Raw genomic sequence first — 13715 nt, forward strand, 5'->3', positions numbered from 1 at the left:
TTGATGACGTCAGAATTCGTGGCTTTTATTTCAACATTTTAATTACATTTATTTCTTCATCAACAGCTGTTACGTCGACTTGTTCTGTGAGTATTTTTAAATATATTTTTTTTTTATTATTAAATAATATTTCTTCTTCAGCTTGGTACAAAATTCTAATGAGCGTCTTATTCATTTATGTGTGTTATATGTAATTGTTTACCACAAAATAAATCGCGTTCAGAAATCATTTCTGCGATGAAGAGATAACATCCTATATTAAAGTTAGCTCGTTGAATATATCCCACGCAATCTGGTGGAGGAGCCCCTTTAACTTTGCAAGATGCAATCAGATTCATTTCATTCAGAGGAAGTTTCTTGTTCAGAAATTGGGGTACCATTTTTCTGTTCCAAATGCCCACTTAGTGGAGTGAACCTGTCGAACCTGACTGTAGAGATATACGACAAAGGGAAGACCTTCCACCAGCGGGTGGTATTTGCTCGGTAGACCGACGGTCCGAATGTTGTTGTTCGGAACTTGTATATGTGCGAGCTTATCTTGAAAATGTCATAAGCGAGATTTATTTTACTCACTCAGATAGACATGCAAGATCATGGTTCTGTAATCAAGGCTCGTAGACATCATAAGGATGCATACTCTGATAAATAAAAATGTTTTAAATATGGGGCTATATTGAACTTCTTAGATTTCACTCTAGGGCCAGTTCCAACACCACGGGTATGACAGATTTGACTTTTCAGGAGCCATTTTCGTGCCATTTTTCATAGAATGGTACAGTGGCAGATTATTTGTGTAGGACCAGGAAACTAAACTACCACAGAACTTTTCATCTCTTAAACTATTTCTTAAGCGCCGCACAGAATCATGATTATCAAATATCTATTTAACATGTCCCTTTTTAAGATCACCGTGACATATTTCTTCCTAATACGGTGCTGTCAGGAGAATGAATAATGGGCGTAAAACGTAAAAACATGGAAATTAAATTAAGCGCTAGATGATTGAAGTAAAAATTTATTGTCTTTCCGAGGAATGAACTAATGTAGATTAAAATCACATTGCCCTGATAAACTACGAGTAAGTTTGATCATTTCATATATTTCAGATAATTTTAAAAAGTCAATCTAAGAGTTTGTTTACTTGGTTCCTTTTATAGAAATAATGAATGCAACATCAACATTGAATGAAATTCATAGACTTCAAACCGGCTTTCAAATACTGGCAGCTCTGCAGCTAACTGGGTATCTTTGGCCACAAGAAGCGGTTATTCAAGGTAATTTAGTTTTTTATTATTTCTAAGGCGCAAGAAAGCCCAGAGGCAATAGGCCAATGTGCTGGTCGGACCAGATACGCTGTACTCTCTAAACCTCAATCCACGATGCCATCTGCGCAGCTGAGGATAGACAGGGCTGGCGCAGTATAGTCCAAGAGAAAGCTAGTAAGTGAGACCACGATCCTCAGCACGGAGGATTATCGACGGAATGGTGACGAGGCGGGTGAACGAGCTCACGGTCCGCCTGGTCTTAAATGATTACCGGAGCCCATAGACATCAACAACGTAAATGCCGCACCCATCTTAGTTCTAACAATCAGTTTCATAGTACAACGGCTACCCAACCCTTCGAGCTCATACAACTGATTGATCCTGATTATGATATTTTCACAGGTAAACACAACTGTATATTCCGTTTTTAATTTTCAAAAAATCCAACACTTTAACACGAGTTTATCTCTCCACAATGTAAAGTTTTACCCTTCATTACAACAATAAACTTAAAACAAAAAATTACAATGAAATATAGCAGTAACTCTAATAACTATTAACGAAATCATAAATCAAATAAGATTATAAAATAGATTATAATATATAAATAAAAAAATGGCGTTGCCTACAGTACAACACGGGAGCATGAGGGAAGTTACAGGGGTAGCGAGCGGAGGGTTGCATTCCAAGCAAGTCTCAAGTTATCGCACACGGGTAGTAATTCCTTATGGGTTGCTACTTCCTTCTGGCTATTTTAGCTTTAAAGTAGTCATGTCATTGTGCTCCTGCCTACAAAACGTATTACAGCCGCGCGACCGAACCCTCAAGTGTGTCAAATACTCAATCCTGAATCTAGTGAGAACTACTTTGATGTTTCAGATGGTGCCAAGTATGATTTCATTGTTGTCGGCGCTGGATCTGGTGGATGCGTGGTCGCTAATAGACTGTCGGAGATTAAAAACATCAATGTATTGCTGATTGAAGCTGGAGGAGATCCCCCAATAGAATCTGTTGTAAGTCAAAGAATACACAGAACTAATGGTCCCGCAGTAGTCAAAATTCGACTATAATTAATTGAAATTATAAGTTTGAACATTATTATAGTTCTATTGTCAAAGACTACGAGTATTATACTTCTATAATCACAGATTTCGCCATAATTACACTATAGACAAATAATATTAAAGATAAACAATAATAAGTAACCTATACTCAATTTTACCACGGACTTTAACCAATAACAAAAGTTTGGCAGTAAACAAAGAGTATGTGTTTATGTATGTTTGTAAAAGTATATGCGTGTGTGTCAAATACAATACATGGTAGAGTATGTAATGTTTTCTTTATTGATTTAATGTATTATTAATGCACAATTTAAAAAAATAGCTTTCTGCACTCCTTCTCTATATTCTCTATAAGTGTGGGAAATTTCATACTCCTCCGTCCGTGCAATTTTGGTAAAAAGGGTACACAGTTTTAAGCTATTGCATAGCTTTTATCGCGAGCTTTGAGCATGGCGAACGAATCAAGAAATTCCGTGATGAAAATAAAACCTAACACCCCCACTCCGCCTACCATGTAGCTCGCGTTCAACACATTTACACGTTGCGCTTGTGTAGTGTTTGTGAATAAGCGCGCGGCGTGACGTTGCCCTGCATGCGCATCACGAAAAGTCTGCCCATCTCTCTCGCACGCGGTCTAGCTTATTAGTGTAAAGGGGACAGTTAATGCTTTGCTTTTGTTAATGTTTATAAATATAGCGTGGTCTTATTTTATTATTGTTTTAATATTAAATTATTACTGTCTAATTATAATTGCATAAGTAGATAAAAAATGCTATGTAATGCTATGCAATAACTTTACCGTGGCAGTCCCCGAGTGCCACATGTGTTTTTTTGCTTCACGTATTAATTTAAAGATAGGTCTTGAATATTTTTGTTCCTTCTACGAATGTTTATATTTAATTTTCGTCTCTGTTCAATGATTCGTATTTTTTATTTAACTTGTAAGCTGTGTAGAATAAACATTAGTGATGAAAACTTCAAACTACAACAATGTTTTCAGATTCCAAGCTTAAACCTATTTATGAAGGTTTCGAAAGTAGACTGGAATTACACATCCGTCCCGGATGTAACAATGAAATACATGAAAAATCAAGTCGTCCAGGTTACAAGAGGGAAAATGCTCGGTGGGACTAGTTCTATCAATTTCATGGCCTACACGAGAGGGAATTCCCATGATTATGATACATGGGCTAAAATTGTTAATGATACAACTTGGAAGTGGGAGAACGTGCTACCGTACTTCATCAAGAGTGAAAGACTTGATGAATCCGATCTAAATTGGGTTGACAAAGAACTTCATGGTACTGAAGGTTATTTGGGCGTCAGCACACAACACAATGATGTGACATCTGAATACTTGAAAGCTTTTTCTGAAGTCGGTCATGATATCGAATACGAGATAAATGGAAACAAACCAATTGGTTTTAGTGAGCCATTATTTACAATTGCAAATGGAACACGACAAAGTGCTGCTTTAGCATTTCTCTCAAAATTTCAGGATCGTACTAATCTACATGTTTTGAAGAATGCTTTAGTTACAAAAATTTTGTTCGATGACAACAAATGTGCAACTGGTGTTGAATTAATATTAAATGATAGATTGATGACAATAAGGGCAACTAAAGAAGTAATCGTATCTGCAGGAGCTATCAACTCTCCTCAATTGTTGATGCTTTCAGGAGTTGGCCCTCGGCAGCATTTAAAACATAAAAACATCAAGGTTATATCTGATTTACCAGTAGGACAAAAAATGCAAGATCATATTTACGTTCTAGTTGTACATAAAATGGGTAAAGCGATTTTAAATAAGAAACCAGTTGATCCTTCGAAATATCCATTACCTTTAATCATAGGATACGCAGCTTTGAACAAGACTCAAAAGTATCCTGACTACGAGATAACGACGGCTATTTTAAATGACAAGAATGATTTTATGCCTTCTTGTGTGTTTTTCTTGAGCTTAAAAGACGAAATCTGCCAAGATTATTATGACCATAGTGGTGACCGGCAATTGATGTATACATTGGTGAGCTACTTATATCCGAAATTTTGCGGCCAAATTCTGTTGAACACAACAAATCCTCGCGATCAACCTCTCATTTACCCTAACTATCTCACAGAAGAAAAAGATATAGAAAACCTTGAAAAATATGTTAAAGATTACCTCAAAGTTACGAACTCTAGCTTCTTCAAAAGTGTTAATTCAGAGCTTATAATTCCAAGGGCTTGTAACTGCGTTCCTGATCAAAGTTTTTGGAAATGTTACGTGAAATGCCTGGTTATCCCTGGCTATCATTTTTCCGGTACTTGTGCTATGGGTGAAGTGGTTGATTCTAGGTTAAGAGTCTACGGAGTTAAAAAACTGAGAGTCGTGGATGCCAGTGTGATGCCCCGAATACCTGGAGCCCATACCAACGCACCAACTATAATGATCGGCGAAAAAGCAGCCGATATGATAAAAGAGGACCATGAGCTGCTGTTGCTGTAAAATTTAAAACAGAATTAATTTCTAAATAAAAACGTTATTTTTCATGTATTTTTCGGTAATATAATATCACCATTTGAAATAACGTGATTTTTTTATGTTATCCTGGTTCTATTCTTTAGATAAATTAATATAATAAAAAATGTGTATAAGTAATTATATTATCATATTGCTGTATACTATCTACCAGTTATATGACATAATTATCAAGAAATAATATTGTCACCAATCGATTTTTCCCATTAAAACTGAACATCAAATTAGTGCCATGGAATATTATTTGCGCTATCAACATTTTGACGTGCGAGCTTATGCAGTAGAAGATATATATAAACCAATTCCTAAATAAAAAAAAGGCTAGCTTGTTGATAAAAATCGAAGCTAAAGCCACATATATGCTGAGTACGGCTTCTTTCGTGTACTTAATAAAATTACCTAAACACTTTAGGTTTACAATTGGATAATCATACAATAATACTACATATTTGATAATAATGATAGTGTTCTATAGATTATTTTTTTAGACAAATATCAAGCAACGAAAAACGAAACTATTCCTAGAAATTGACTATTAAAAATTAATTTTGGCCTTTCCATGAAAGACTTAATGAAGGATGAATATTCCTGTTCATCCAAAATTATCATTCAGTAAGCCAGTGTCACTACGTTTGGGTCGATTATTCAAGACATTTCTCTCCAAGAATAATTTGAATACATTATTACCATTAAAGCCTTCTGAAGCCTCAAGGACGCCTAAGCTTTCAATATAACGGTACAAAATTGAGTGCGTCGGCGGTGCTTTGCAATCAGATCCTGATTATGTTCAATGCCACATCACAGGATAACCGCAGCGCTAGGCATGTGCGTATATTAGCTTTTCATTTCGTTAGTACTGCAATATAACCAGATATTCCTTTGAACAGATCTGATGGAACCAACCAGATGTTAATCTAATTAGAACATGTTAATGAAATCTGACATGTAGTGCACAAATGTGGTACAAAAATGCCAACATTTTTGAATATACCGCATCAAAACGAATAAGCTTGAGATAGTCTATCGTACCAAGGAGATGTTATCTGACAAGTCCCAACAAATACCCAAGTAGATGGTTCTTCATTATTTCAGCTGACCAATTTGGGGGTACTGGGTACTCAATACTAGCCACAGTAATTGGATGGTCCAAATTGGGGTCGTAACAAAAACCAGTTCACCCCTATTGTCCCGGTCATATTGAGTAATATTTATCGTCGTTATTACTGGGCAACTCAATTGCTCCAATAGTGGTTTGATTTTATGTCCGACAGACACAATTCGTTTGATTTTGACTATTTATGTAACCATTAATAATCTTTTTCAGTGCGTTTTATATGTTTTAGTATACGGTTTAATATTTTTGTGTGGGGAATTATTGTTGAATTTTTTGAATAATTATTGTAAATATGTCTCAATACGTCAGGTATGAAAGTAGAACCAAGAACTGGGCATTGAACCATATCGAAATAAGGAAAATCAAATTATAAAACTTTAATGAGACAAAGACAATAAGAAATTACTTTGAAGAAGTTTTTAGTGGTGCGATGATGATTTTCACGTGTTTTTTTTAGGAGTTTTATAAATTAAATTGTAATAAATACGAAGCACATAATTGCAGGCATGTTAGATAAATAAGACATTTATTGAGAAACACGAAAACAGTTTTGTATTTATGCCGGTAAAATACATATTATACAGAATTACATCACTGTTTATATCCATCGTACATATTATACATCAAACCTTGTTCAACGTGTCCCGTTTAGTTTTAAAGTCATTGTCTACCACTCGATTGCTAAAAATTCGTGTCAAAAAGGACATTTTATTAAATTGTTTTTACTATGCCCATATTGTATCACGAATCATATTAAAGATCCTAATCTATACATGTAAATAAAATTAGAGTGTCTGTTTGTAAAATAACCGCTTTTTACTACATGCATATGAATATTATACATACACCAAAATAACATTTTTTACAATTTTTGTCTGTCGGTCTGTCTGTCTTTCTGTCTGTCTGTCTGTCTGTCTGTCTGTCTGTCTGTCTGTCTGTTTGTTCCGGCTAACCTCTGGAACGGCTGGACCGATTTTGATGAGACTTTCACTTATAGGTAGCTGATGATATAAGGGGTAACTTAGACTACTACTACTGCGTCACCCGCAGTTATTGTCGTACCGCGCGCAACATGGCGGGACTCTTCTATCAATAATAAAATTTAATGTTTCCGGTTTTAACGGCCGTCTGGTGTAGTGGTAAGTGACATGGTCACTACATAAGGGGGTCGCGCGTTCGAATCCCGCCAAGGGAAGATATTTGTATGATAAATATAAATGTATTTTCCAGGATTATGGATGTATCTTAAATATATGTATGTGTATAATAAAAATCTTACATTTGTTTCCGTTGCCTGGTACCTGTAACACAAGTTCTTTACGAACTTATCACGGGACCAGTTAACGTGGTGTGATTGTTGGTAAATATTTATTTATTATTTATTTAATGTTTCCGAAGCGAAGCGAGGGCGGGTCGCTAGTGATAAAATAAATGAACACATAATTTGTTACACCGATACTTTCCTTTTCCCCAAGCTCGTTTTTCTTTTCATTGAATTTCTCGCACGTGTCACAACAAATACGTCGGTCTGCGCTCAAGCTCACAATCAACAAAGCACCTTATCATTATGTTCAGCGGAACTGGAGCGCAACGGAGCTTTTGATTTCGCTGTTAGAGCGTTTCCGTTTGATTCGCAGCTTTCCAGGCTGTAGTTTTACTAAACTTTTAGACTGCTTTATTTCAAAGAGAGTTGGGTCCTTAAATGAGCTTAATTAGTAAGTAATTTTATACAAAAAAACTGGAATATTCAGAAGTTTATCAGCTAAGAATTAATAATAAGACTTTATCTGAATTATTTCATTAATGCATCGAGTAACTTACTCAATAGATTCTTCAATAGATTCTTCAGTTCAGAAGCAGTAATGCGTTTCGGTTTGAAGGGTTGAGCAGCCGTTGTAACTATACTTGAGACTTTAGAACTTATATCTCAAGGTGGGTGGCGCATTTACGTTATAGATGTCTATGGGCTCCAGAGTAACCACTTAACACTAGGTGGGCTGTGAGCTCGTCCATCCATTTAAGCAATAAAAAAATTAAAACTCACGTAATCAAAATTGAATCAGACACATTATGTTCATGAGAGCACAATATCACCTTTGCCTCGTTACTGACGTATGTACATTAAATGGCTAAACAAAAAATAATGTTACCAGCGTTGCAAAACACCCGGGTAACGTGAATAGCGTTTAATATGTTTTGACGTAAATCCCCATTTCAGCTGATACACAAAATGTGTTTTTCCGATGTTTATTCGGGGTAAAATATGGTAAAAAACTGACCTAGTTGCGATTTTCTTGGAAGATGTGTCTGTCGGTCGACGTAAGCTATTACACTTTGCTATTTGAATGTAGGTTTCTTTCTTTGGATGTTTTCGAAATCTTTTATGCGGTAGCCTTAATGCGAAATTCTGATGTTGTTTTTTCTGCTATTGAATGAATTTAAAAAATCGGTTGTCTGTAAAGTCGGTTTACTGATGATAGTTGAACGTGACAACGTCATAAGAAAATGCTGATGGAATGGTTTCATTTTTCAATTATCGTTGCTATAAACAATTGACACCACATTCACTTTTCACTGAACTTCATACTTGACGAAAACATTTAAATGTATTATTGTATAGCAGCTGTCCACGCGGATGCATCGCTCACTCAAGTAGGAGAGAGACAGATGTCGAACGCTGCCGAACGCGGAGGCCGATTGTGACTCATTGTCGCTCGTTGTGCGCTCTCGCTTGCACTTCAAGCCTTAAATGGAACGCCTCAGAGCGAGGTAACGCCGCATGAGTCATGTTTTTTCGTGCGTGCAGCCGGCATCACCGAATTATAAGACGTTGTCACGTCAAAAACGACTAGCTGTACCCGTCCGCTTCGCTGGGCATTTAAAATTAACATTATTATCTCTCACCCCCACAAAGATTCTCATCATTAACGCCCCCGCAACTAATATAGGGAGTCCAACACTCATATGAATATTAGCCTATCCATTAAGTACATATATTTTCTACATGGATACCAAATTTCAAGTCAATCGTATGCACGTAAAAACCACGATAGATTTATACCTATATATTAGTATAGATATAGATTATTTTTAAAGATGACATTGATATAAAATGCTGTAAGGAACAGACAGTCAAAGTACATACCTTTTGTCACTCTTTTTCTGTTAGACCAGAGCTAATTCCGCTAAATTAAAAGTAAAGATTCAAAAAGGATTTGATTCAAAACAGTGGAAAAAACTCATGCGCCAATTACGGACCACGAGCGATTTCTAAATTTTATTTGTGATAAGCAATCATCTCTTGTTCCAAATTCAGTGCAAATACTGGTGGTAGGACCTCTTGTGAGTCCGCGCGGGTAGGTACCACCACTCTGCCTATTTCTGCCGTGAAGCAGTAATGCGTTTCGGTTTGAAGGGCGGGGCAGCCGCCGTAACTATACTTGAGACCTTAGCACTTATATCTCAAGGTGGGTGACGCATTTACGTTGTAGGTGTCTATGGGCTCCAGTAACCGCTTAACACCAGGTGGGCTGTGAGCTCGTCCATCCATCTGTGCAATAAAAAATAAATTAATTAAAAGTAAATTGGGTGATTTGATAGTTCTACTAAGTAAGCGTATTGACCATTAATTCTGAGTTTGATTTCTTGTTAAAGCTCGTATCATTGTTAGAGAAATATTTACAATTACTTAGGGTCTGATTGCACTTTTCTTTTATCTTGAATTTGCAGATTTTCCCATGGGCACAGCATAGAATACCATTAGGATGAGCCCTGAATAGTTCTTTATAAAGCCGCTTGATATTATTAAATAGTCAAAACTCAAAATCAGTTATTTGAGATTTACAATTTATTTTGCCAATTTTTGATTTTTGGTTCATCTTTTATTTTAAGAACGATTAATTTTTTTGTATTTTTCTAAATGGGACTTTTAATTAAGTGGCTAACATCGATTAGAGTTGCGTTTGTCATATCGGGCGGTGGTAGACATTCACACACCCATTGACTCTAAATCACTAATTATTCTTACTAGAGGTCCCGCAGTAGTCGAAATTCAACTATAATTAATTGGAATTGTAAGTTCGTACACTATTATGATTGTATTTTATACTTCTGTAATCACAAATTTCGCCAAGACTACACTATAAAAAATATTAACAAAGACAAACCATATTCTATTCTCAATTTGACAACAGACGTCAAGAACAAAAGTTTGACAATAAATAGTATGCATGCGTGTGTGCGTCAAATACATGGTATGTAGTGTGTGTAATGTTTTCTTTATTGATTTTATGTATCTGTTATGCATTATTTTAAAAAAATATTATCATTGTGCACTTCTTCTCTATATTCTCTATAAGTGTGGAAAATTTCAAACTCCTCGTCCGCGCAATTTTCTTAAAAAGGGATACAAAGTTTTTTCTTCGCGTATTAATATATAGATAATTCCTGATTACTTAAGAAATTTAATCGTCCGTATTATTAAAATATTGTATAATCAACACTACAGTCCTACATATTTCAATATTTCCTGAAGTTTGCCATCAAAAATAACTGCCTAAAAAGACAATATAAAAAATTCTCACCGTGCAATCTATTTGGCAACTGCTGGACTATTTTTAAACAGTCTCGGGAGGTTTCCTTTTATAGGACATCAATTTTTAGATACTTAACAAGAGAACGGCGTAACAGCTCTCAGCCAAAGTAATTTACTATCTTGCCGAACGATCGAAAATACAATTTTAATTAAGACATCGTAACGAGACATTAAAATTCTGGGCCGAAACACTGAGATTCCGAGACAAATGGCGGCGAAGACAGAAGAAAAACAAACAACCAAAGAAGGCGCAAGCAATTTTGTGAGCCTGATTAAAATTTATTGTCTGTCCATTCTGTTCTCGATCCGGGGAGGCCTAGTTTAAAAAACAATATAAAAGGTGAAATATTTCAATCGCCGAGATTTAATTAAATTACGCATTTGTTAGACGATGTGGATCGAACGAAGCGCGCTACTTTATTTAGGACACTTTTCCATTTGTAGCTCGCAGAGGTTGCGAAGATCCTGCCTCTTTCTATTTATTATACTGTATATTTTTTGGTAAAACAATATGTTGTGTTTTTTTGAAGTGAAAACTTCTTTAGAATCGTTGTGATTTCAAACCGAATGCAACGGAAAAAACGACAGGTAAGAGACACAAATACAAAAATGTGTAGGATGAAGCCAGCAAAGAATGAGACAGAAATATACATACTATTTAATACAGCGCCATCTGTGAGATTTTTTTAATACTAACGTGTGTATGAAAGCTCTTGTAGTGAATTTTAATTTAGGATTATACGTGACATTAAAATATCAATTCACAGAGGGCGCTACCTTACAATTATTTACTAATGACAAAATTTTACATATACTTAAGACGTTTAGGATAATTGTATTTTAATTTTGGAAGGTTTCACTTCTACCAAGTGTGAATTGCACACATTTTGTTTTTTTAAAGTAGAACTCACTTTGGCCCACCAAGTTGTTATCAAATCCCATTAATATACCAAACGGGACTGGTGATAGGACCTCTTGTGAGTCCGCACGTATAGGTACCACCGCCCTGCCTATTTCTGCCGTGAAGCAGTAATGTGTTTTGGTTTGAAGGGTGGGGCAGCCGTTGTAACTATACTGAGACCTTAGAACTTATCTCAAGGTGGGTGGCACATTTACGTTGTAGGTGTCTATGGGCTTCAGTAACCACTTAACACCAGGTGGGCTATGAGCTCGTCCACCCATCTCAGCAATAAAAAAAAGCGGGATCGCTGCCACCACCACTGGATATACCTATGACTGTAATTATCACATGCATCCAGATTTTAAAGGTATAATTTTCAATATTATGCTCGACTTATTTTCAAAGTTTTTCGAAAACGAATACGATTTTATTAAAACTATTTTTAAGGTTTTTAGTCTCTTTTTTTTCTCTTTTCTCTCAATGTAAAGGTCGAGGGCAAGCGACCAAGAGGCAGGAACCCGACCCGTTGGACGGACCAGATTCGTACAGCCCTTGATACCACAGTGCACGATGCTCTGCACTCAGCTGCGGATAGGAACAGATGGCGGTGCATTATAAAAAACAAACTGATTCAAGGCCATGACCACGACCCTCAGTAATGAGGAAACCGATGCAAGGAGGAGGAGAGTCTCTTTTACTGACTATTACTATATTGTCTTATATTGTACTTATTTACTATATTGTCACTGTACTTTACGACCAGTCCAGTCATAAACTTTAAAGTATTTGAAACAACAGATAACTCGTAATACATAATAATATAATGACAATAAAAACGCGAGATAAAAGCGTAAAAGTAATTTTAATTATGTCTATGTCGTGTGAAAATTGAAGAAAATACTATAATTAATTTGACAATTTTTCTTCATTTTAAGGTAATAAATCCGTTTCTCAATTTTCATTTTAGGTAGGATGTTAGTTCTATTTGAGTTCCGTATACAATACCGTATATGATTTTATATTTACTTGATTTGTTACAAGATCCTAATTGGATATAAAATTAAGGATTCCTTTGCGCCAATGAACAATCTATATATATAAAAAATGAATTGCTGTTCGTTAGTCTCGCTTAAACTCGAGAACGGCTGGACCGATTTGGCTAATTTTGTTCTTGAATTATTTGTGGAAGTCCAGAGAAGGTTTAAAAGGTAAAAGATAAATATGAAAATGCTCGGAATTAAATAAAAATAATAATTTTGTTTTTCCTTTGATGTGTCCCCTGTCGGTCCTTTTGTTTGTTTTAAGTTTATTTTACCCAAATGCTAGGTCTTTTATTTATAGATTGAGGCACAGCGAAGTCTGCCGGGTCAGCTAGTTAGAAAATAAATATTAAAAGTTTTTCCTTCAATGAAGATAAATGCATTAAGGTCAGCGGTGACATTAAGAATATTCTTCTTCTAAAGTGGCACGGAACTGGTCCTTGGAGTAAAACGTTTCAGGCCATAATTGCAGATATAAATCTGCGCTGAGTGTTTTGGGCTACTCATTATTACTTGATTTAAAACGGGAGTGCTGTAAAGGCGAGTTATTATCTTTTGACGATGTTTTAAAGAAACGCATTTGTAATTAGTTGGAAACTAAAAATTCTACAGAAGCATTTTAAGCTAGAAAATTTGTATAAAATAAAATTAAACATAAAATTTAGTATAATTCAAGTTTATGCTATATTTATTAACATTGCGAAAAGCTATTATAGAAAAAGGACAAGGAATCGACTTTTTTTTCTTACCTATGCTGATGGACAATACTGAGACCTTAGAACTATATCTCAAGGTGTGTGGCGCATTTACGTTGTAGATGTCTATGGGCTCCAGTAACCACTTAACACCAGGTGGGCTGTGAGCTCATCCACACAACTAAGCAATAAAAAATACATAGAAAAAACTTAGCGTATGACTCGTCTACTGTCTTATGTAGAAAGAGCTGATTTAGTCTCAAAGAATATCACTATACGGCATATAACTAAACACACACACACCCTTGAAACCGAAACGCATTACTGCTTCACGGTAGAAATAGGCAGGGTGGTGGTAGCTACCCACACGGACTCATAAGAGGTCCTACCACCAGTAAAAAGTAAGTAACTTATTTCTTCTCGATCGTTCTCTCATTATTGAGAATCGTTTTTAGTCTGTAAGCTTCTCTCTGTTTCTCTCCACCTATCTCTTATAGACGTGAATCGTTGTCTCCCGTACA

General features: G+C 35.7%; 2 protein-coding genes across 4 annotated transcripts in view; one reads left to right on the forward strand and one right to left on the reverse strand.

The window, feature by feature from the left end:
• The window catches only part of LOC105841633 (nose resistant to fluoxetine protein 6), a 387723-nt gene that overhangs the window by 312196 nt on the left and 61812 nt on the right, over positions 1-13715 (reverse strand). The gene's annotated exons all lie outside the window — the stretch shown is intronic.
• On the forward strand, positions 38-4973 carry LOC105841864 (ecdysone oxidase-like). Of its 2 annotated transcripts, none has more exons than XM_062673884.1 (4): positions 38-86; positions 1158-1274; positions 2145-2278; positions 3330-4973. In XM_062673884.1, exons 2-4 carry the CDS (start codon positions 1163-1165, stop codon positions 4815-4817), a joined length of 1734 nt encoding a protein of 577 aa, XP_062529868.1. In that variant the 5' UTR covers positions 38-86; positions 1158-1162; the 3' UTR covers positions 4818-4973. The 2 variants fall into 2 exon arrangements, with proteins under 2 accessions (XP_062529868.1, XP_037873722.1); XM_038017794.2 differs by lacking the exon at positions 38-86 and adding an exon at positions 905-1078.

This window comes from Bombyx mori, chromosome 19 (assembly GCF_030269925.1).
Source record: "Bombyx mori chromosome 19, ASM3026992v2".
Lineage (NCBI taxonomy): Eukaryota > Metazoa > Arthropoda > Insecta > Lepidoptera > Bombycidae > Bombyx > Bombyx mori.

Excerpts from the sequence above, each read along its gene's own strand:
- LOC105841864 (XM_062673884.1), top strand. The coding sequence starts at position 1,163 with ATGAATGCAACATCAACATTGAATGAAATTCATAGACTTCAAACCGGC. Across the intron at positions 1,275-2,144 it reads ACAAGAAGCGGTTATTCAAG|ATGGTGCCAAGTATGATTTC; the intron begins GTAATTTAGTTT and ends TTGATGTTTCAG. Across the intron at positions 2,279-3,329 it reads ATCCCCCAATAGAATCTGTT|ATTCCAAGCTTAAACCTATT; the intron begins GTAAGTCAAAGA and ends CAATGTTTTCAG.